This window comes from Phalacrocorax aristotelis, chromosome 3 (assembly GCF_949628215.1).
Source record: "Phalacrocorax aristotelis chromosome 3, bGulAri2.1, whole genome shotgun sequence".
Lineage (NCBI taxonomy): Eukaryota > Metazoa > Chordata > Aves > Suliformes > Phalacrocoracidae > Phalacrocorax > Phalacrocorax aristotelis.
Genome location: NC_134278.1, coordinates 50,216,331 through 50,241,410, shown reverse-complemented (window position 1 = coordinate 50,241,410; position 25,080 = coordinate 50,216,331). Strand labels below are relative to the sequence as shown.

The 25,080-nt window shown below is 43.9% G+C and overlaps 1 protein-coding gene across 2 annotated transcripts in view; it reads right to left on the bottom strand.

Moving 5' to 3' along the window:
* SOBP (sine oculis binding protein homolog) overlaps positions 1-25,080 on the bottom strand; it is a 116,946-nt gene that overhangs the window by 49,859 nt on the left and 42,007 nt on the right. The window contains exon 5 of one of the 2 annotated variants that reach the window (XM_075087400.1): positions 2,936-3,031. The exons of the other annotated variant lie outside the window; for it this stretch is intronic. Coding sequence (XP_074943501.1) covers positions 2,936-3,031 — 96 coding nt within the window. The remainder of the gene's footprint in view (positions 1-2,935; positions 3,032-25,080) is intronic. 2 annotated transcript variants of the gene reach the window in all.

The window sequence follows — 25,080 nt, the reverse complement described above, 5'->3', positions numbered from 1 at the left end:
AGGAGTTAAAGCTCACCATGCGTGCCTGTGACCGGGGATGTTAAGATTCAGCCGGTGTAGCGTGGCTCTTGCAGGAGAGCCCTGGCACGCAGACCCAGCAGCAGCGCCCCAGCCCCTGGATCCCGCCCGGCAGCACCCTCCCAGCATGAGCACTTCCCAAACAGAGGAGCCTGCACTTGCTGGAACAAACCTTGCTGGAAAATGGCAGCTGAACCCTAAAGCAAAGAAAGCACTTTTGAGCCGCAGATTCCAATTTCACCTGACAGGCTCTTACAGTACTTACCCTCAACTGCACTGAGAAAACTCCAAGGATTTCCCGATTCTCAAAAGCAAAAACAAGTTTCAGTTTCTCTTTCATTTAAAAAATCTCAGCTTCTCACTCAGCCAGCATCTGACTTGCACTGTTAGACTCTGGGCAAGTTTCTACCACCAGGAAAATATTTTTTTAAGAGGAAGCAGCTGTCCCCACTCCTTTCTTTAATTTTTTTTCCCCTCTCCCCTCCCAAGGAGACAATTCCTAGCACAAATGTAGGAATATTTAGTAGCCTTTAGGAGAAAGATGCTGCCTTAATGGCTAGTTACTGTGAGATTCGCCTTATAGTTGATGCTGTGAAAAGCCAAAATCAGTACTCTATCACTCTCAAGCACATTTTAATTAAGCATTGTTTCCCAAAAAGTAAAAATATAGAAGAAAAACCACTACCCCTCTGTGAAACACGTAGCATCTTTGACAAATAATAACACGAGTTCCTTCCCCTCCAAAGTCTAGGCCCAGCATCGTATTTTCACTGAAAGTTCCTAAAATACATCTTTAAAGACAGCAGAGGTACATATTCATTATTTGTCTGCTTTTTTTTTCACATACAAATTGAGTGCAGATTACATCCCTGCCAATTTTGTTTCCAATAGCAGAGGAAAAATAAAACTACGACAAATTGCTTTTATTACTTCCTTAAACAAGAACTGAAACTTGTCCAGAAAATCGCATGAAAGGCTAACTTGCATGACTTGAGCTTTTGCCAGGTACAGAAATGATATAATAAAGCAAAAACTTAAATGCATATTAATAGAGAAATAATTAACTGGGCATTAAAAGAATGCTTGATTTTAATAGCACAAAGGGGGTTAATTGGTTCATTGATTATGTGCACCAAAAATAAAGCAGATTTTCCACTGAAAATAATACATGACTTATTTTATATTGTGTTGTCTCCCAACTCTAGTCCTGAACTCCTCCCACGCCAGGAAGCCCTACTGACTTCGGGGGCATCTTTATGTGCTGTGATGGTTCGTGCGGCCTGATGTGACCAGCGGCACAGTAATTAAGCAAGGCCTTGCGGAAACAGTTTCACTTATTTGGCACAGGATTCTGACTGCACTGGGGTATTGCTTTTCGTGTTTGCCTAGTTTCCTCCCCATAGGACCTAACCCTGCTGCCCCTGAAACCAACAGCAACGTTGCAAGGGGTTTTAAAGGAAGCAAGATCAGGTCTTACGGGTCACATTGCTTTTTGCTGGGGAGAATTATACTGGAAACGCACTGACTTTTACAAGTGACATCTGTGGCTCTAAAAAGCATTGTCATTACCTAACCAGGGGTTGGCTCAGCACAGGGGACACCTCGGGGGCAGGTGACCCTACGAGCCCACCAGTGCAGGTGAGGCAAAGATGCTCTGTGCTCTGGCCAGTGCTGGGATTGGGGACTGGCCACCACCTCTGGGCTGCTGCCCTCCAGTCTGGGCTTCTCTGCTCAACTGCCTGAATCTGGGGGCTGGCTTTGGCACCAGGTTATGTCAGCTCATCAGCTCAACTTCGCTGGATGCTGTACCTGGGACACCAAGACTAGTGTTTGGCCCTGTGTCCTCTACGGGGGAGGCAGACACAGATTTTAATGCAGAGGAAACACAGCTTGCTCCTCCACTGTGGCCCCCCTCTTGCAGAGTTATAACAAGAAAAAAAGCAGTGTTGTTTCAGAATATAACCCTGTGTTCTGACTCTCCACAAATATTTCCATTTAGCCAAATGATACATTTTACTTAAGTGCAGCCAAGAAGAAAGGCAAATGCGAGGGAGAGATCTACCAATTCACCTAAAACTCCCTTTTCGAATGCCATGCGTGAATCTCTCTTAAATGTATTACAATTCATTCTCTGTTTACTTTAGGCAAACAGAAAAACTCATCGTGGAGCACTCATTTTCACAAGCTAATCAAGAACATTAGGTCCCAACAGATTCATTTAATAGAAATATAATAGGCATTCCTGCTTGCTTTTAATCTTGCCTAGCTGCAAATGCTAAAATGAACAGCAAATTAACCCTGCCTTGGAACAGAGATCCTTTCACAGCTGATATCATCTCTCTTACGGCTTGTAAACACTCCAGGCTCCCTGTATGTGCTTTCCTGGCTTTTGCTTTTTCCCCACAGCAGAGGAGAGGAGAGGAGAGGAGAGGAGAGGAGAGGAGAGGAGCGGAGAGGAGAGGATGCTCCCGCCTGCATGCAGCTAGAAAGGGGAGGCGAGCTCTAAAGGGAGTACTGCGTGTCAGCAGAACAAAACGCGGCACTGCCGCCCGAAAACAAGGCAGGGCTAAAAGGTGGATGGGAGAGTGAGTTTTGGGGTGCCTCGGGGGGGGTGGTGTGGGCTTTTCGTGCATCACCAGCTGCTCCCTGCATGGCTCTCCCTGATTTACCGTGCAAGACAAGGTAGTATGTTAAGGCCATTCACGTGCTGTCATCAAATATAAGAGATTTTTCAAGCAATTTGAGATCTTAAACTGTTCACGGATAGCAGAACTAGCATTAGAACGCTAAACAGGAAAAAAAAAACTATCATATTTCATAATGTATGTCATAATGAACAAAAGCCTTTCAAAAAAAAAAACGGTTTTCACTGTGCTAAAGTAACAATCTAGACTTGTTGTAAGTATGTTATTCTTACAAGTAGTTCGCAGTTATTCTTGAAGGCAAGTCTTGGAGTTTCCTTAGCATAGTGCTGCTGGGGAAAATTTTCAGCATGTCCATCTTCATCTCTAGCCTGAAGGGAAATATAATGGCCTATTTAGGGACTTACAAATAATGGAAGGAAAAAAAATAGCTAAAAGCATAACAGCTCAGATCATTAAAACAGACGGGAATCCCAAAATACAACATTATTAAAAAGTTTGTTTAAATACGCAGTACACCTTTTAGATATGAGAACTTGGGATGCTGTTTTCTTACATAGCTTAGGTCGAACATGCAAATTCATTGCTTTGCAAATAATTAGAACAACAAAAGACAAACCCAAAACGAAATATTTGAGCTGTAAACTGTGAGTAACTCAGGGTTTCAATTTACTCCATTGCATTTTTCAGGATTACATTTCATACGTAGTCGTTTAAACTTTTTGACATGCTTAAGCAATCCTTAGATAATGTACTTGTATTTTCAGTTTAACAGCAAGGCCAAAAAAAATAAGTTTTCATACTCATAATTTACCTGTAATACTATTATAGATAAATGGATTCCCCCTCCATGTTTAAGTGAAGCTTTGAAAGGAGCAATCATCTAGCAAGAACAATGATCCTTCAGTCAAATGCGGTCAAAATATTTAATGACAAAGATGCATTAAAAGTTATTGGGTATTTGGAACTACACTGTTAATTAAGAAAGCTGCAGTTTAAATGGAGACATTACCAGAGCCCATTAGTAATCTTGCTTGCATACAGTATTTTTCCCTTCTCATCTACAGTGTTTTCTGCTTTCGAGTTAAAGCAAAAGGGAGAAGCAGGTGAAAGGAGGAGTGTCAGCAATACACTCATTACACTGTTCATTTGGGTGACACTTGCACTCTGTTCCGCTCCATCTCATCTGATCCCTGACTGTTCGCTCTCTCCCTCTCGCAGCCTCCCGAAATTCACAGCTGAGCTGTCTCCCTCACATATGGCTTGCATATAATTATGCACATTCCATTTTACACTGCATTAAAATGATGAGCTCCTGGCTCCCTGCCAACCTATTTAAATCAGCCCCTGCCCGAAGAAGCCGGGGAGAGGAGGAGGGTGGGGGGCGAGGGGGGGGAGCAGAGGTGGGGGGCGAGGGGAGCGGGCAGAGATGATGGGGCAAGGAGCAGATAGTCCCACTCCCCATCCCTCCAGCTGCCCTGTGTGTCTCCCCAGGATGGGGGTTCCAGGGATGCCCAGGCACAATGCACGCATGCCTCGGCAGCGCTGGCATATCGTTCCCCCCTCGCGCGGCGTGAACTGCCTGTCGTCGTGTGTCACACTCCCAGCACCCAGGCTTTTTCAGCGTTGGCATTTATGAAAGTTATTTACACCTTGTAGGCTCTACGGCTTGTTTGCCTTCAAATAGGCTTCTGCCCCTCCCTGGGGAGATGGCTGGGAAAGGGGAGCTGCAGGCTAACAGCACCGGGGATTCTTAGGAAAATGTGAAGGGGTTGCACCTCACTGAATGCCCGTCGAGTTCAGCAGGCTTCGACTTGGGTCCCTGCTTCTCTGCCATGGGGCGTGAACAAACCCTTCCTGACAGAAAATACCATTTTAAAAGTGCAAAGTCTGTCTGAAAGTATGTTTGGAGTAGTACCTACAATTGATGATTATTACAAGAAGTGGGAAACAAGTTTATTTGGTATGTTTCCTAGCAGCTTATAGGTATTTTCTTTCACTGCCCTCAATAGCTGCAGGGTGGAAAATGTTTAAAATTTTTCCTTCAAACCACAAGGAAGAGGCAGAGCATTCCTGAGCACCTGAAATCACTTTTATATTGACAAAGGTTTAAATGTGTTCTTCTAATTATTAGTTTGAAACTGAAACCTCTCTCATGCAATAAATCTACCTCCCATGCTGCGCAGAATACAAAGCCCAGATTTGATGTAAAAAAAAACCCAATTCGCATTCTGAAACAAACGTTGTCCTTTCTTCTCCTTTTTGCTCCCTGAGTCAAGTAACATGGGCAACTTGCTGAAGCTCCTCCAGGTCATCTAGAAGACAACTGGGGGAAAAATGTCTCTAAAAATGCCTTGCACAAATAGAAACAGACCTGTTAGCTCAGGATGACAGGCGCCAAAGGGATGCTCAGTGACAAAGAGCTAGCGAGATATTACATGGGCCACAGGTGTTATGTAGGGCTCTGAATGCTATCGGTGCCCCCAGACCCTGAAATTGTATCTTGACACTATTCTAGATACTGTGCACATGACGGCTGGCACACTGTAACCTGCCAGTGACCCTTCCGTGCATTATCTCGGTGCACGCACACACCTTGTAAAATGAAATGGATATCAGGGTGTTTGTAGCGCATGTGTCAATAACATAGAGAAGAACCCCATCAACCTTGACGCGCTTACCAAAACTGCCAGTTACACAAACGTTATTCACCCCTGCTGATGGCAACATGCCCTCCCTCTTACTGATCCAAAACTTATTTTATTTAATTTTGGATGTCGCCAAAAACTCCTAGTCTCAAAATCAGTTTAGCTACATACTGCTATCATTTACTCAGGCAGCAAAAGTAAACCTAGCTTAGATAGCTGGTTTCCACTTTAAAAAATACCTATTCTCAGCAGGCAGGGCTATTTCCCCAGCTGCTTTACATGAATTCATTACTACCATCTTACAGTTGTAAATAAATTGCAGGAGGAAACACTCTTACAATGTTCCACACTGTTCTAAATGTATTTTAAAAGTGTCTCTGAGTTTATCTTGCCATGGTAATACTGTGATATGCCCGTAGCTATACTGACTCACTCTCAATCGCTGCTGCACACCAGTAAGCAACTGCCTCAGCTCCCCAGCACCTCGACCTCGCTCACAGCATACAGGCATCTACAGCTTCCTCATCAGGCCTGGCTGCCATGGGATGTATTTCCCCTGCTAATATTTAAAAGGAAGCAACTAGAAAAAAAACCAAGCCAAAACTGTGACTTCTCTGATTTTTTTTAAATGCTTTTAAACTGCTAAAATTGTTACAGAAATGCTCTCATCAAAAAATGTGTGTCCAAAGCGCTAGATGCAATTGATTACATATATGCAATATATGGTACAACTGCTCCCCCAGCACATTTTGTTCCAGAACAAAAAAGGCTTCAGCTCTTGTTCTGAGGCCTGGGACCATGGTGAGCGCTGCTAGTTTTATCAGTGCAAAACTGCCGCAACTTTACTGTGGCAGCACCTCTCCTGGGATTTACTGAATCTCCTAATTCAATAGCGTCTACTGGCAGGCAGCCGCCTTCCCGTCAGCTGCATAGGATCCGAGAGGGAAACCTGCCCATTGCCGGCCCGTGGGACGCCGGGCTGGACGCTCAACAAAACCAGCGGCACTCGCACTGCCCTGGTTACCCCTGGCAGAAGAGAGCATGGTACCCAAGGAGCAATGCTGGCAAGGAAGATCTAGCGAGAAAACTGCAGTCGACTTGGTGGAGCTAGCTTGGCTGTAAGGTCAGCCAGATGCTGAGTTGCGTGGAAAACCGTGGCCTTTAATTGCAGGTTAGATATCAGAAAACCCTTCTTAATGATAGGTACAGCAAAGAGCTGGAGCAGATTGCCTAAGGAGACTGTCAAAGCCCCATCACTGAAGTTTTTTAAGAGCAGATTAGGCAAACATCTGTCAGGAATGACATGCACCAAGTAGCTCCTGACGTGGGGAAGCTGTATGGATGAGAACATCTCCTCTCCCAGGTTCCTTTCCTCTGTGCTTTCTACTAATGAGCTTTGAAGGAAAACGGCAGGAGGGTAGGGAAAAAAATCTTTTTAAAAGAACAGAAAATGGGATCTGAAAGGACCTCTCTGAAAATAGCACAGCATTTGATGTTCAAAGATATGTGTACTCATTAATAAGTGCATGATGACAACTATCTTTGGCTACACAAACTGTGCTAGCTGTTCATAAGCCAGCCAGCCTATATTTGTGAAAGATGCCAATAGTTTGGAAACAGTATATATTAAGTCAAGATTCCTTTTTTTAACAAGATGGAGGAAGAACAATCTTCAGCAGAATTTCTTCCTCTCTGAAGTGCACAGATATTTGTTTCTCCTTATTCTCAGAGAAAAATTATCTTGATCCAGACAGGGGATTTCTTAGCTTCAGTGTAAGTCTTTTTATGCAGCCTTAGCCTTGGGAGAGGAAATCTGTGCTTACATTTTAATATTAAGGGCAGGATCTTACGATAGTGTAAGTCACAAGGCAGGTTGAACAGAATAATTTATTATGATGGAACTTGTTAATGCAAAGCTTCCACTAAAATGGGACAATGCATTTGCAATGAAACCCTACTGCTTGGTCCACAAAAGTTCAATGCCACTTAACTGAAAACACCTAACATCTATTTTCTAAGAGCAACAGCCACTTGAGTAATGCAGAGCGACAGAATATTAGCTTGCTTACTCAGGCTAAAATTGCCTCCTAATTTCCATAAATGTCCTTTAAAACAGATGAAACACAGGACTGTTACCCTCAGACTTGTTAAACACAGGCATTAGTTGAACGTCTCTGGTAGGACAAAAAAAAGCTGCGAGAAGTTGAACAGCGTTGCTATAGAAGCGCAGATAACTGCTTCAAGGCTCCTGTCCCATGGCGATGAACAGAGGAAGCTCACATCACCCTTAATACTATTGTCTCCGGAGGCTGGCTGCAGATGGAAACAGAAAGCCATGTTTCCGTTTCCACCACAAAGGTTATCTCTCCTGCTGGTGGCGTGAGGAATTCCTTCCCGCGCCCCTCTGCTCTTCCACCCCCCCGTCACTGAACCTTGAAGGAAATCCTCGGGGAGACCCTAATCCTTGAAATTCTAGTTCCTGTGCGTTTCTGTTGTCCCAGATAATCAATTATCATGCTCTCTACATTCACTGCACCAGGAATGGTAAAAATAGTACTAAACTTCCATCTGTTGAGTATATTCTTCCCAGAAATATGAACGTACTCGCTGTGGGCTGGGGCTGTGGGGGAGACAAACATCAGGGTGCCGGGTTGTGGCTCTGTGCTGGGAATGGAGCAGGGACAGGGACAACGGTCTGGAGAGGATGTCCCTGGTTCAGCAACTGTGCAGTTATAGGAGTGAGCAAGCCCTCGGCTCAGGGAAAGTCTTCCTTCAGAAAAAGCTCCCACTAATGTTTGACAAGAGGTTTGCTCTTCACAAGGATTTCAGGATTTCCCTGATTTGCAGCATGATGGAATAAGCAGTATTTATTAGCTTGTTGCCTCTCTCAGCTGCACTCTACTCACTAATCTCTACAGTTGTAATATTTTGCCACTCCAAGCCTCTAAAATCTTCTCAAGCCTTTCAAAAGAGTCCCAGGTATTTCGAAACATGTCAAAACAATGTTTCATAAAATCTCACAAAACTCAGATCAGTGAAAATAAAGGACCTAAAATGCCGCTGCTTGTTTATCACATCATTATAATCTACATCCTACTAAAATCAAGGTTAGCCCTTTTGTCTGACCTCCCATGATCACCCCAGGTTAGAGATGACCACCCTACCCAAAGTTTCCCACCCTGGGTCTCTCTGCCAATAGTGGTTCTCAGCACACTTGGTGGTGGTCTATGGAGAGCTTGCAGATCATGTGCTACTAACTCCCCTTGCTTCCAGCTGCTAAAATGCATTTAAAGACGGCTAAAAATACATTAAATACTTTCCTAATGTTATTTTTCCATGTAAGCAACTGCTGTAGTCACCACAGGAATGTTATTTGATCGCCAAGGGGAGGGGAAGTGGTCCACGAGACAATCTGTCTTCTAGAGGTGATCTACAAAGTTAAAAAGAAACTGGGAATATGCCCTCATATAACTTCCTTATTATGTATGCAGAGGAAAACCAGAAGGGCTTTTGCTGACTTCTTTTGCTGCCTCCTCTCCTCTCTCATCTCTCCCCACACACACCACCCCAACACACACACGAACACACGTACAAAAACACACACGGACATCTGCACCCATTATTTAAGTTAGGAATTGAGATCTTGTCTACACGGGAAGGAGTCAGTAGTGGATAGAAACCAGTGGAATAATATCAGTGCAACAGGCAAAACCTTGGGACTGCGCACGTGGCTCTTCCCAGGCCCTGAGCAGAGGCCGTACCACTGGAGACAGGTTTGTGCCATTTTGTTGCCTGGGATCTATCCACAGCCTTCCTTGAAATCTTCCCCTGGCACTCAGCTACAGTAGACTCCACAGCTGCAGAGTCCCTTCCACAGACAGTGAAGTTATATGGCCACTGAGAAGGAGCAAAGGTCCCTGCAAAGATGCAGTCCTTAAGTAGAGCCTGAGTTTCAACTCCCTGCAGGCATCCTATTCAAGACAAGGGTCCCTATTGTTGGTGTATTTCTTGGTAAGAGCTGCTTATACTTTACTGTGATATGTCCATTATAGACAGTGACGAATCTAGACCCAAACTCTAACCTTTGTTCAAATTTTAGTTGCTATTTCAAAAGCTAATACAAAATCTGAATGCAACACCACTAATGACAGACTGGATTAGAAAGCCATCTCGCGTCCACATGTGTCAGAGAAGGTTTGGTGTAGAAATGCCTTCGGGAGCCAGTGATCTGGCTAGTGTGATTAAAACTGGAGAAAATAAATCATTCAGAATATCCTGCAATTTTCTCCATTGTGCTGACAGAAGAAATACTCCCTGACTTTAAAAATAAATAGTCGCCAGGTCAAACCTGCTGTGCTAACCAAACCCAGCCCACACCTCCTCATTGTCCCTTTCTGAACAGGTGCAAAAACTCCTGGGAGACAGGCAGTTTTGCTGAGAAAAGCTGCCCCAGAAAAAATGCATTATGACAAAGGAGAAAGTGCCAATCTGTGGAATGATAGGGCAGTGTTTCTGAAATTATCCTCATCAAAGCAACTAAGGAATGTCACGTTCATTTTCTTGCATAACTGAAGCACACCAAAAAATGCAAATAAATATGCCTGAAAATCTGATAAGCAGTTCTTTAGGGATCTTTTCTTTTTTTGAATAATGTTTGTCTTCCAAGGGCTATGGCACAGAATGGTCCATCTTTATGGATTAAATTTTTTACTCAGAATTTCACTGTACAAAATTATCCACAGTTTATATTTAAAATGCAGTCTGCAAACTCTATTATAATACAAGTAATATTATAGTGAATCAAAAGGAAATACTAATAACAGTAGTACCCTAGTGCCTGCTAAAGTCATACCTTCTATCCTGCTGCATTTTAAAGTCACTCAAAACTTATACCAAAAACCAGGATTCAGCTTTCTGGTTTCAATGCACCTTTTTCCCACCTTCCCCCAGTTTTGTTTCACATACTTTATAGAGGAACCCTGATTTCCTGTTGGCCTTCTCATCATTCCTGCTGGACTTCTCATCCTGGATAAAATCAGGATTTTCTTTTTACACAGCTTGCAGTACTGTACATTTAGAGCCCCTCCTACCACAGACATAAAATACTTAGGAAAAACTGATGAAGGCCTTCAGTTCCACAATACACCCAGAAGGAGCAACTGAAGCAAAAACAGCAGTGTCTACTGCCCTGGACCACTCTTCTAATTTTTATAGGAAGAGGAGTAGAAGAATTGAAATGTTAAATGACTCAGGCCCACGAGCAAACGAAGGTGGTCCAGCCTCCATCCGGTTGCTTGGGCAGGGAACTGCCTTATACTCTCAAATGAAAACTCCCCATTAAACCTAATTTTCCCATTGCATTCGAGACTTATGCACCCTTTTCCTTCCTCTATTGGCTAATAACCAGGCAGTTTCTGCAGCTTTACCAGCTTCTGCAGGATTGCGCTACCCTTTCCCTGACAGTTCATGGCATGGTGATATATGAGAAGTGTTCAGGTGGCTGCCTCAAAAGCTAATTTTTCAAACTGCACAAACCTTTACCCATATCATAAATTTTTAATAACCAGTTCCGAACTGTCAAAGAATAAATATGATAACAAACACATAACATTGAGATAATTTGAAATAAACTTTGTTTATTGCCACTTTGAACATTTCTTCAACAACTCACAGCTGCGTGGGACCTTCATAGAAGTGAGACTGTGCTACTAATCTCCCTTTTGATTCATGACAGGCAGGATCCAGAGACACTAATGGACCGTGCTTGACAGTTATTGCAACATATTCAATATGCAGCCTAAAATATGGCTAGGAAAGAAATGAAAATGTACTACAGGCTTCCCAGCAGATTCCATTTTTGTAATGGGTAGCTCACACCAGCGTAGCCAATAAGCTCTCCCTCTCTCTTTGCATTCCCTGCTTATTATAATTTATGAAATAACAGCGTTTTCCAAAGCATTCGGTGTGGTTCCCTGTCAGGTAGCTCAAGTATCCCTTCTCACTGCTGCCATTTCTACAAGGGTTCACCAGCACAGATGAGAGACTCCTGTGCAAAGCAAGCACACGTTTCCAATCAGCCTGCCAGAGAAGCAGGGAGACAGAAAAACAAAACACAACACCAAGGGAAAAAAAAAATCCTCAAATGTTGGCTACGGTTAGCTAAGGCTCATAGACCAAACAAATCACTGTCCCTAATGAATTTGTTTCAATGCATCTGCTTATTTCAAGCTTCGGCATTGTAAATACCAGAGCAACAATGCGGATTTTCTGATTGCAGTGTCACATATATGATTAATCATCTTTACCTGGAGCATATTTTTTTAAAGCAATTGCAGGCTGGTTTAATGAACTCCTCTCCCACTGGCTTTTATAGACTAGTCATGATCAACATACCATTAAGATAAACCTCGTGCCCCATCCCTCCCCTCTCTGACAGCTTGCCTTATTTGCCTCACAACAGTCAATATCCAATTAAGAGGCAACGGATTTGATCGATATAGAAGGTAACAAAAAGACTTAAACAGCTGGTAAATTCTACATGTACTCTTTTTGTTTAATTCCCATCTTTGTGGTATATAAACAGTTCTGCGCTTTGAATAAATGTGGAGAAGGAAAAACAATGGCCTGGTAAAGCTTTCCCTCAAATGGGCTGTGTCTGAAAGCTACTCTGCAGCAAAAAATGCTTGTCTGGGATCGGTGCAAGGCAGGCAGGATCCTATTCTCCGTATTTTCTGTGGCCTTTTAAAGGGTGAAAACAGAAGTCTCTCCCTGCTTTGGTTACGAGTGACATGCCACTTGGGCCATTCACACATGAAAATGGAGGGGCCGTAATAGTATTAAAGCAATCATTGGTGAGCTGGGTGAGGGAATGACTGGTCTGGAGAGATGGGTAAAAGCCAATAGGAACGGAGTGTATGCAGGAGAGCGGGCAAGGGGAGAGTGAAAAGAAAGGAGGGGAAGCTTTGATACAAAAGACATCTTCTACAACCTTAATATCATCTCCTAGTGTTTCTGCCAATGATGAATGGCTGCAATAAAAGGTGGGATAGTGGCAGTTATAAGCAGGACAAAAGCAAAACCTGGCTGGTGGCGAGGAGCATTCATTATAATTCCCAACAGCCCAGCTGGAGGTCAGGGACTGAGGTCACAATATCACCACTGGCTTTGGGTCTAATACCAGATACATTACTTCTCCCTCCACTCCCACCACCTTTTTTTGAGGCCTTTATTCAAAGTTTTACTTTCAAAGACATTTCACAGAGTAATAGGCTGATATAGTCCAAACGCGGTAGTCTCCTTTTCCAGGATTTCTGCTCTTCTTTAAAGAGGAAGTTATGACCACGTGGGATGCCACACTCTCACTGACAAATGGGATGTAAACACCTCTCAGCTTGCTCCCAACGCAGGAAGAAACTTATTTCTAAATCACACCAGTGCGCCTGTGTTTTCCACTGCCCATTGCAACCCTCTGTCATCCAGAAGGATTCCAGTAACATATATCATGTCTAAAACCAGGAAACTGTCTACTCAAACTCCTAAGAAAGTTCAGAGCACACAGATCTTTTCAGGCAATGGGGGGCAATCAACTATAATTTATCTTCCCAACTTGCCTTGGGATTTTAGAAGTCCCATTCTGAGTTTTCTCCTTTCTGTCACAATAAGATGAAAAGTGCTGAAAAATGCCTGCCTCTTCCCAGTTCCCTTCACTACCATCTTTCAAGGGGAGCAGTTGCGGGTAGATCCCTGGCCAGGTTTCTGAGCCTACAGGAATCCACTTCTAATTATACCCAGTGATTCACTTCAGGCCCCAGGGTTTATCAGACTACACCTTTGTTTTCAACTCTGTGCATTGTTATTACAGGGAGGAAAAAACCCCAAACAATTCTATTACTGTAACTCTTAAAGCCAGACTTAAAAATGGGGATACTTCCACTAGAAAAAGGAGCAGGCAGAAACACATTCACCATCTTTTTGTCTTCTGCATTGACTCAAATGGCTTGTTTTCTGCCTCCGTCCCTAAACTGACCTTCCTGGCCCCTTACCACACAGCAGAGGCTTGTGTGTTTTGCTGTTTTACCACCTCTCCTGTAACCCCGATTTGCTCTTTCCTTCTTCTCCCCCGCAGCTCTTCTCTTGAAAAGCATCCCTTGAGGCTGCACCAGACTCCTACATGCTCCCAGCTAGCACTGCTGTCTCCTCATGTGTATGTGTATGTCCATGCCATCCCTAACATTTCAGGGTGGCACCATCAGCTTTTTAAAGCTACCATGGGCTTATTCCAGCCTCTCACGTGCTGGTTCCTTCTGTAACTCCTGCTTGTCCAACACCTCCAACAAATGGCTTTAGCCAATAACCTTGTTTACAGCTGTCATTCTTCAATATTTCCTCACTATCCCTTGTGTTGCTGGGCCCACTGAGGTCCACCTGGTGGCCTATGCCATAGGTCTGCTACCATAGGTCTGTCCCATTTTCTTCAAAGATGGAGCTACTGCTTCCACAGGGAAGAAAAGAGATTGAGGTAGAACATTCCCATGCATGGTGGGTGTCACAGTCCCAGAGCTGGGAGCTGCCAAAATCACACCCCCTGCACAGTGAGTGCCCCAGGCTCTTCCATTCATGGGCTGGGCTTAAAGCAGCCAGGTAGGCTCTGAGGTATTCAGAGAGCGAAGAACTGCTGGTGTTTCTCCACTCCCAGACTGTAAATCGAGAGCTTGCCTCTTCTGTTGCCAGTGGAGAGACTTACCTATCTCATTTTAGAGCAGAGTCAAAATGATGTCTCTGTCTAAGCAGAGTCCAGAGAAACCTGTAGAAATGTGGCCTTTGACCTTTCAGCCACCGTGTACAGCTCCACAAATTCCCCATTGTTTAACCAAGAGGTAGAGGTCTTTATCTTGGTCACAGTGTATATTACAGTAGCAGGCAGCAAGGCTTGGGGGAAACTGATGCTCTTGTTACTACCACTACACAGAAGTATAAAAGCATCAAGCAAAGAACCAGCTCTAAATAAACACTTTAAGCACATTCTTCCTCTACTGAACATTGCTGCTATCTGAAAAACTTAACATAATTTTCTATTCTCTATCTCATTCCATCAAAATCCAAGACCCAGTTCTCTGGTCTGCATCCGGAACATTTGTGAAGCATAGCAACGGTCTCGAACTCTGTTGTTCTTGGTGCACTTTTTCAATCTGTGCCTAAAGCTCTCTAAAGTGAAGAAAGTGCCTGCTTGCCCTTCACACAATCACCAGTAAAGCTAAGCTTAGGCAAAGGCCAGAGCTAGCAAGATAACTACCAGGCTAGCGACAGATGTTCAGCCTAACGTAAGATTGAGGCCAGTAGAGAGGAAAATCTGTCTGTGTCTCCCAGTACTACTAGCAGGAGGCGCACCATGGTGGTGGCCATTATTGTCCTTTCTTTAGCAATAGGCTCGTCAGAGAGAAAAGAAGCTGAGGAATCCCCTTTTCATACTTAGGCTGTGAGTTCCAGGAATAGAATTACAATTTAAATTAATTACATCTCACCATGTAATTAACGTTTGTGTCAGTTTATTACAGGCATCTTCACTATCGATGCTGTGAAAGCAACTTAGTGACTCTTTTTGTGGGGAACGAGATGGAACAACTATTTGTCTCACTTGTATTGTTTATATATTAATCGTTAAATTGTTGCTGATATTATTAATCTCTTTATCCTGATTACATGTGTTCTGTCTTTTTACAGAAGCATTCCTTCCAGAATTAGACTATTTCACACATCTCCATTGTTCCTCTCTCTCAGTTTAGAAACCTGATGGGGAATCACTGGCATCAAAGGAAGGAGAAATGAGTATTGAGCACAAGGAGCTGCAACATCAGCTGCTTAGCAAGAAGGGGAAATCTATGAGTGTTCTTTAACAACCGGCACGCTTCACAGCATACACTGGCAGAACATTTCACACAGTGGGAGGTGAGGTTTAAAAAATTGGACCACTGTAATCCTTTAAAAGCAGCCAGGGTCTCTTTCTGAAAGTCTAGGTCATGTGCCTGGCACTGCGTCATATGGTGTCTCTCTTCCGCCATTTGTTTATTTGCTTCTGGCAGTTTTGGCAGTGAGGTATCGGAGTGAAATGCACACCACTCCATACATATGGTGGGAAGAATCTAGTGCATCAGTTGAATGCATACTGTACTGTATACACATTCTGTTTTATCTCTGAGCACAGCTGTGCTGTAAAAGCTTACAAAATGTGAAGCCTTCTGTGCAGCAAAAACATCGACAGGAGAAGCTGGCCTATAACTTATTAGGTTGCGACACAGCCAAAAAAAGCCAGAGTTAAAGCTGACAACTCCTGGCATCGTAATGAAAAGCACAGTGGCTCAAGTTAGGGAGGGAGTGTCAGCCCTAACTTCATGTTTCGGGCTTTTGCTGCCGTGTGTCACAAATAGCATCGCTGGTTTGTTCTAGGACAATGATTCCCAGCCCCAGTGCATGGCTTCCAGCTAGCGACTGGCAAGCAAACATGCAAATCATCCCCCCAGTGCCCCACTGCGCTCGCAGGCAGCCTGTGCTAGGAAGGGATTCAAGGAAGGGGTGGGCATGAGCCAAAAAGCGGTCGTGGCTCTCATCCTCACCCAGCTCAGTAGCCTTCAAGCTGTGATCAGTCCTGTGCCTCCTACTCCCCCAGCTCTTTGGGCTGAAGGTAGTGGAAACATATGGTGGGAAACTCTCCTGCGCTGGTTGGACCAGATGTCTGAGTAGTTTTTTTTCCACCATGACCTTAAAAGAGGGACGCTTTATTTTAATCTGCATAAGAACAGTCACACTGGATCAGATCTAAGGTCCCCTAGCCCAGGCTTGTCTCCAAAAGTGGTCTTAAGCACAATCTGAGGAGCAATAGGCCACTGGTCCTTCCAGGGGTACAGACCTGCCACGAGGGCAGTGGGATTGGGTGTGTGACAGAACTGATATGTGAGTTTGGCCTTTATGTCCATTGTTGCTGGATTTTTGAACATATATCTCACTGTGCAGCACTAAGCTAGGTGAGATTGTAAAACATTTCCTTTCTTACCTACAGAGGGACTCCGTATGTGCATGTATGTGTAGGTAAAGGAAGGGTGGTGAGTAAGCAAAAGAGGGAAGGGAAACACAAGGTGGGATGTCATTTTTAGGAGTCAGAGAGTCTGCCTTGATAAGAAAGCCGTGACTGGAGACATCATGTTTCTTCCCTGATGCCATAGGAACGAGAGCACTGGAGCTGTCAGGGCTGACCTATGTGCTTTCCCTGCATACTGTGAGGGCTGGCCGGCCAGAGGATGCCTTGGCTAACATCTGGGAGAACATCCCTCCTGGCTGGCCCCATCGCTGCCTGAAATGATGCTGGGTCCCCAAGTGGGCCTCTGGCTTCAGCAGCTTCCTTGACAGCTACAGGTTGTGGGGAGAACAACCTCACGGTGGGAGGGCACCCCTGCATCCTACAGGCACTTAGCCAGGGGAGTCACACTCTTCTGCTCCTCACCCAGATGTATTTCTCTCACACAAGAATCCACCTGACCCTGAGGGGAAGGGAGAGCCTGACCATCCTGCCAACAGGAGCTGAGGGAGAAAGGCTTCCCACGAAGAGGCTTTCTCCTAGCCTTCTCTGCACCCCTCAGCTGACAGGGGGCCTCCATCCTCTGACACAGTCGTGATGGCACCTCCAAACCCAGCTGCCTCTCAGGGCTGCCCAAAAGGCACTGGAGGAGTCCTGCAGCAGTGACAGGCTCTCGGCCCCCTCCCACTGCAGCCCTGCGCCCCTGGGGATCCCCTGGAAGGATGACTGCTTTGCAGTGTGTCGCTGCAGAGGACGAAATACAACCCCCAGCTAAGTTTAGCTTGTCTGTCTCGTCTCGTGTGAGCATAGCTGCATGGCTCTGCTGTTGCCCGCTGTCTGCTGCCTTCTTCCCCAGCCCTGCAGGTGCCAACTCCATAGCAAAGAGGAAGGGGGACACAGCTGCCACACTTTTGCGGGGAGACAGACAAGAAACAGCAATTTCAGGCTCAGCCAGGCATTTTGTCACCTCTCCTATCAAAGATATTAAAATAAAGGAGAAGCAAGGAAAGGGGAAAATAACAAGTTCTTGCCTCAAGCACTAATTGCTGCTGATGTTAGTTCATTTTCAGCAACCAACTTAAATTACATCTCCACATTGGATAAACCACCTTCTTCAAATGTGATTTCAAACACACGGCAGGGTCCTCCTTAAAACCAGGCCATGGTCTGTGCTAAAGGAAATAGTATCAGTGAAGGGTAAACAGCGGTTTGGAACAGCTCTTACGTAAGATATTAAATGACAAGGACTTAGCCACTTTAAAAAAAAAGAGATAAGAATGAATATGATAGTAGTCTATGTAGGCTGCTATATTTTTATGTTATGAAAAAAAACCCCATGTTTTTGTTAGCAAAAAAAAGTGGCCACTAACTATCCATTAACTACCCATTGTTTCTCACAATGCAAAAATCTAGAGGTTCAATAAATGTGCAAAAACAAGTGAAAGAAAATAACTCTTTGCAGAACAAGTCACCAAGCTGGGTGGTGTGCAGGCCAAAACTACGCACAAACTTAGGAGGAGTTGGCTGTGGAGATGGGAACTCCGGATCTGTTTTCAAACCTCGAAAGCAACCCCTGGATATTAGTTGGGGCTATCATTTCTACCTCCAGAAAAAGGTGAATAAATTGTTTCTGAAAGTGGTGAGGGACTTCAGAGACAGGGGTTGAATTTAACATGCACAGCAAGCACACCTGGTGACACTACATGTTGGCTGAGAGGTGGAAGGGCAAAAAAAAAAGCGTATCTCCTGATGGTACTGGACATGAAGTAGCTTGTCTTCTTACACATGCCCTAGGAAAGGTTTGACATGAAAGGGCTTTTGGAAAGCCAGGAGGTCACAGCTTCTCTGGCCTTCCAGGTTTCTGTTCACACCACAACAATTTTTCTAGCTGTCTAGAGAAAGCCCAATGCTCCTCAAACTCAGTAACTTTGAATATCCTGACTTGGGTCAAAATGAGACAACTGGTCTTGAAACATGTAAATATCCACATGGAAGCATACAAATATAATGAGGAGCACAACAGAGATAAATTTGACTCTGATTCCTAAATTTTCTTTCTTCTATTTTTCCTGCCTTTCTGAATTCAGTGGCATGACTATCCAGGAAATCAACTTAGATTACACTCCTAGAGATACATGAAGTAACCTGAAATGTCATCAGTCTCATGATGCCTTTCAGCAGAAGTTTAAATCTTTCTCTCCCTATCTAAGGAGCACAGAGCTGCTCAGAGGAATTCAGACATTAACAAATGAGCATCCTAGAAAACATCACTACTGGAATGGGAGCTTGCTAAAGTATTATCAACTACACAGACACTTTCCCTATAACACATGAGCGGGAAGGGAAAGGGCAATTATAGATGCTAGGAAATTATTTTGTCTAGACACTCAGCAGGACCTTTAACATTTTCTTTACTAAAACTGTGATTTTTAAAAAAAAAAGGAGCCTTGTACATATTTTTAACAAACTTTGATACTACAGTTTTACTAGATGTATTACCTAGATCTTTCAAAATCATCTTCAGTAGCTCCACTGGTTTCTGTGAGACCCCCAAATCCACAGTCCCTTGCTACTGTCAGTCTCATGCTCTGATAACAGGTGGAATGGGGAATATGTATACAGCACTGAACCACAGAAAGGAGAATGTAGTGATGGAAAAGAAGTAATACCTATCAGCCATACTGAGATATGCCATTTCTCTTCAGACAGTTCAGAGGAAAGGATACAGCAGCCTTCTCACATGCATAAAGTTATAGAAGAGCATGAATCTCTAGTTCTAGTTCCACCACTTGTGAGAAGTAATTGGAAACTTTAGAGTCAACCCTTAACGCCCTAGAACTACAACCGAGTTGCTTCACGAGAGGGTGGAGCGGCCACATGTAGCCAAGGCTGGTCAAATGCTGTGAAAGCTCACAGAAGTCCATGTGGTTTGTTAGGGGTTTTTTAATCATTTTTCACCCCCCTTAGGCATCAAGTGCTGGCTGCTGCAGAAAGATCACTGCAGGAAGCAGAAGGATCTTAAGAACAAAGCTGAAAAAGGGTTTTTAAACCACCCTTGTTGGATCAGCTAGATCAGACCAACTTCCATTTTTTCCACATCCTAGCCTGTCTCCCCACACACCAGGGAAGACCTGTGTTATTCTATAGATTGACTTAAATGGAAAAAGAGAAGAATAGGAGGCCCCCATGTAGGCCTCAGCAGGGAACCAACCTGGAATATTCACAATAAAATTGACAGGCTTGATGGCTGAATGGATTTAAGCAACAGCTGGAATCTGATGAGTCTAAAATCACTTCCTGCAAGAAAGCTGATCGGGAGAATAAATCTTTCATGGATTACATTCAATTAAGAGCTTTCACATCACTGAGAGGCAGCTAGAAATCCATGCACAATATAGGCTAAAAATAACTGGGTTCCAGGTTCACCTGCCAAGGCTGAAAGCACAGGCTTCTGGAGTTTCTCTGCCAGACTGAGTATTGACCAGTGGCGATTAAAGTGAAAAAATAACCAACGCTTTTGGAAGTAAGCTAAACTCTAAACATACCTCCAAGGTGATCCCCTCATGATAACAAAGCATGCAGCTCCTTTATACTTGTTACATCTGATATGCAGGAGATGGACTGATTTCTAAAAACTGTTACTCAACAAGAAATGCAGCGAATTTTTACACCGGCTACCTTTAGCCATGGAGCAGAAAGTGGCAGACCCAAGCCCGCTGGACAAGAAAGGCTTTCATTCCACAGGCTCCCAGGGCACAGAAGCTGTGGTGCTCTTAGCAAATCTGAAATAGCTTTCATGGCTGGAGATCAAGTCTCCGCAGTGAAACTTCATGAAATAGCAAAGGCAGAGAGGCAGGTCCTGAACCCCTGGAGCAAAACAAGCCGACAACTGAGTGGAAAGACAGCACATCTTTTAGGAAAAGCATTTAAATGAGACTAATTTTATGGTGCTAATATTTGAGATTAAGCAACAACTAAATCTAGGGTTCTTAGAATATCTGAACTAGAATAAAGGCAATTGTGGGTGTATATTTATAAATGGGCTTACATGCACCTGCTTTTTCAACACTGGATGCCTATAAAGTGATAGACTGAGAAATGGCCCTCCTGATTTTTGATTTAAAAAAAAAAAACCTGGAAGTAAAAGGAAGCTCATGTAAACATGAGCGCGAGGAGAAAATCGCGCCACCTCTTCTGGCCTTTCTAGCAATGAATAAACAGCCCTCCTCAAACCAGCCCAAAGATGTATCTTTCATTCTCATTTTTCATCAGAGGAAAGTTTTAAGAGGGACTGATTTCTTGCAGAAATTTCCCATTAAAAGTATGTCACAACAGTAATTAAGGCATGACAGAAGAAGATTACAATGTGGGTTGTGGATTTACATGACAGTGCCAGAGCTGAGAGCCCATGTGATTCCCTCTCACGAGGTCACTTGGATTCTCAGAAGACCTGGTGTAGGTTAAGCAAAGAAAGCCCATTGTTTGCTTTTCTTCAGGGAAATTGGTTGGTTAATTTTGTCTGATGCTTTTGGAAGACCCAGCCTTGGGGAGAGAAGCAAAGGAAACATTTTGCCTCATTCCAGAGCTGTCATGATGACAGGACTGGCCACAAATACCCCGCTGCACCGGGGCTGCTCAGGTGTGGTGCTCCCTGTGGGGCGGTGGATGCCTCCTGCTCCCTTCATGGGTGCTCCATGGAGGAAGGGGCTCAGTGGTGCAGAAGCACCCACCCGGCTTGCACCAGGCCCTGGCGGGTGCCCTTCTTCTCCTGATAGGAGCATGCACTTCTCCAACTGCTACAGCCGTCAATCAGAAAGGAAAATAAAATGGCGGAAGCCCATCTTTTCCTGATATGTAGCCATTTGGTGATGGGAGAGGCTGCTCCCTGTGAAACTCTGTCCAAGCTGCAAATTCACCGCAGATCTTCAGCTGTCAGCTGTCCAGTTCACAAACAATTACCTTAAACACTTGACCCATGCAGTGTCCTGAGTATCCATCAAGCAGCAACTGCTGTGTGAGACCAGTCCTGTGGCACCAACACGAGCTTGACTTCCCTTTTGACACTTACTACATCAGATAGGCTCAGTTTCATTTTTCATTATAGCAATGGCTTTCTGAGGGCAGATAGGGTTGTACTTTTCTGTCTGTCTTATAAAATCAACTCATGATTCAAAAATTGAGCTGTGCTCTTTCAGTGTTGTCATTCCTGGTAGTAAAAATCTGTGTGCCAGGCTTTCTTGACCATTATCCTGATAATGCTAACTGAGGTGGGAAGTCATCTACTCGTTCTCTAGCCACACTGTCAGGGACAAGATACATCTTGTCACACAGAGCACGCAGAGTCCGTTGTTAAACAAGAAGATGCCGTTTCTAAATAGCCACTTTCTTAAATACAATCTCATTTTAAGCAGAGAACGCTGGCCTCTGTCCTCCAAGGAATAAGAGAATTGAGATAAAATCAGCACCCGGAAGGACACAGGATTAGAAGCAGGGGGCAGGGAGCAAAGATTTAGGAAGCTGAGAGGGTGTCCCTAAATCACAGAAAATGCTCGCTTTCCCCAAGCCAAAATCTATCATTCGGGTCTTGAAATCCGAGACTCACGACAGGAACACGAGCTCCGTCAAACCAGCCGGGTTTTCTGCAACTCTGACAAGGAATTCGGCGCAACAGCTCGTGAAAACAGGTGGTGAGTGTCCAGTTCATACTTGGAAGCAGTGGACTACCGTAAAATTCCCATCTTCCCACCCCTTGATTTAAGAATTTCCGTGTCAAAAGAAAATGGTCAGCTCAGCAAACAGACTGAACTATGTCGTAAAAGCCGTGTCTTTTTAATTACAATATCTGTGAAATACACAATGCGTCTTTAAGATTTTACAGTGCTGGAAATATATAAGAACTGAAATATTTGCCATTCTGTTATCGAAGTATCAGGCCTGCAGCTTGCAGGAATATTTTATGAATAGCAAACCAGAAAGACTTGCTTTTTCATTCTTGGGTCATATTCACAGCAATGCAACAGTAAAGAATAAGCCCCTCTCTCTTTCGAAGAATTGATTTGCTTCATTAAAAGCCAAGCCCTCTTTCTCTTGCCAGCTGAAATAGCTGCCTTTGTATTCTTAAGTGAAATCATTAAAAAACGTGTCAGACTGAGAAAGATGTGTTTTTTCCCAGGTATTCCTGAAAGCCATTGAGTACTACAAGTCAGCGCTACGAAATTATGCCGCACCACTCCAAGCATTTGTTTCTCTTCCCATACAGAGAATCATTGTTCTTATTTAAAGAAATAATCCTCACAAAGCTGAAATAATTATTCAGCCCAAACAGCCCATAGCAAGTGAAACAGTCTTTAGACAGCTGTCATGGCTCAGTCTTCCAGAAGCTTTGATTTTAATGAAACTCATTAAGGAAAGAAATTAACAGAAATTAACAGGAAAATATCATAATTTGTCTTGTTTCAGAAAGCTTGAATGGAGACAAAAGGCTCTTTAACATGACACGTAATGTGACCAGTCAAAACTCCCTGTGTCGCTGAGTCTCACATGCCGAGTAAATAAGTCCGAAGTTGCTTATGTTGCAGCTCCACAGTTTGGTGCATTGAAATGAAAATGTTAAATGAGAACACCCCGCCTTTGGGCGCTAAGGAGCCTGTCTCCCAGCATCTGTACTCTGTGTGCTCGTACAAGCATGTGGAAATGTTCAGGTAATGAATATGCTACCTGTAAATATCCTAGGGTAATGAAAGATGAAGGGTAATAAACTCCCTGGAGAAGGGAACCATCTTACAGATAGTTCATGACAACTGTTTCTTTCTGCAACATTCTGCAACAGAGGGGAAAAAACCCTGCACTTATCTTTTCAGATACCTAATAAGGTATCTAAGTTATCTCTGATTTCCTGTTCAGAAGCACAAAAAGGAACATTTCACTGTGGTTTTTAATCTGAGTGGAATTGACAGAGGAGCATGCGGCGTTGTAAGCAGCTCAGAAAGACAGAGATAATAACATGGACATATCTTGGTTTAGCGTCCTCAGCCTCTCCTCTGGCACTCATTGGCATGCTCTCTCCCTTGACCAACCCTGCTACGCTGCTGCCTCGTCCCAGAGAAGCAACATGGGATGGGCATCTGCTCAACAAGAGTGGCTAGAGGGGCTAAAATTGTGCCCCTGCTGAAGCCAACTGATTTTTACCTTTGACTTTCAAAGTGGCCAGGATTTTGACCCCAGAGAGTTCTGAAAAGAAAAGGCACAGTACATGTGCTCAGATAGCAGCAGAGAGGATAGCTGGAGAGCAAAGGGGCATGGAAATTCACAGATCACATCTATAAACCAAAAATTCTCCCCGAGTCACCCTCTGCTCCTCATGGAGACCAGATTTTGCTGCAGAAGTGTGGGGGGAAACTACTAAGAATCTGTTGAAAAGACGTAAATAAAAGCATTACATATTTGTCATTTGCCCCTTGCCACCTGCAGAGGCAGTTCGCTCCTGAGGCACAGCCATGCTACATTGCCATCATATTATGAATCTACTGACAATGGCAGGGGAATAACAGGGACACAGTTACTATTACTTCCTAGCGCGTGGAGTATGTATAAATGTATGTTAAAAGACAGTGTAGTGCTTCTGGGAAAAAAAGTCTTAGCTATACAGAATTTAGAACCAGTTTTCTTCTGATTCTTTGTGGAGTTCACAGTAAGTGACAGTGGTATATAGAAGTGTCTGGATCCATGACAGCAGATACAGAGAGCAGGTAAAACAGACGAGAAGAGTCAAGGGCATAAGCAGAGCTAGTGGCAGGAGGGAAAGAAGAATAGGCAAAGGAAATCAAGACTAATGGAAATGCTGCTGAGAAAATTAAAGCGTTGAGCCTTCAGATAAAGGAATTTTGGAGAAACCAGCAACAGCAGAATGACTCACGTCCAGTTTACATAAAGCCTGAATGATAACACAAGCCATATAGGATACGGCTTTGGAAACTGGGTCCCATCCAAATGGCCTCAGAACAAGATGTATCTGTCTAAACTGGAATCACCTGGCTCTTCCTTTATCCCAGCTGACTAGGAAACATCCCTCCTCCCTGCTTTGAGTTAGATAATTCTCACCTGATGTTTATCCAAAACTGTACACTGTTTCTAATCAAGAATACCAGCAGCATCCTTCATACTAACGGGTCCAAGCCTAAAGCAATGGCCCGCTTGTGAATACAGCTGTTCCAAAATAAATAGTTAATCTATTAAAATCACTCAGCACAAACTGATGAGAACGAAACCCCACAGTCTACACAGTTAATACTATATACAAGCTGGGAAAGTTAGTTGTGAACTTTTACTTGTTCTGTTAAACCTTCTGGACTTCAAGGAGTTGAGGAAAGCTATTGAAATATATCAAAAGAGAAGGTACCTCCTTACAGTCTCTCAGCCTATTTATTATACGCTCTTGCCTAGTAACGCCGTGAGGATAGACTAGGATTAAATTAAACAAACCCTCTTGCAATGTAGGGAAATGCCTGGATGGCCTCCAGGAGGTTATTTCTGCCTTAACTACTTCTAAGTCAGAGCCATTTTAGGATACAAATGAGTGGAGAGATTAGGGATGGATGAATCCTGGATATCGGACTGCTGTAGGTATACCAGCTCTTTCAGAACTAGCAGCAGTGACTTCTTGCAAAAAGGAACCCCCCAAAATTATCTTCCTCTCACCTATATT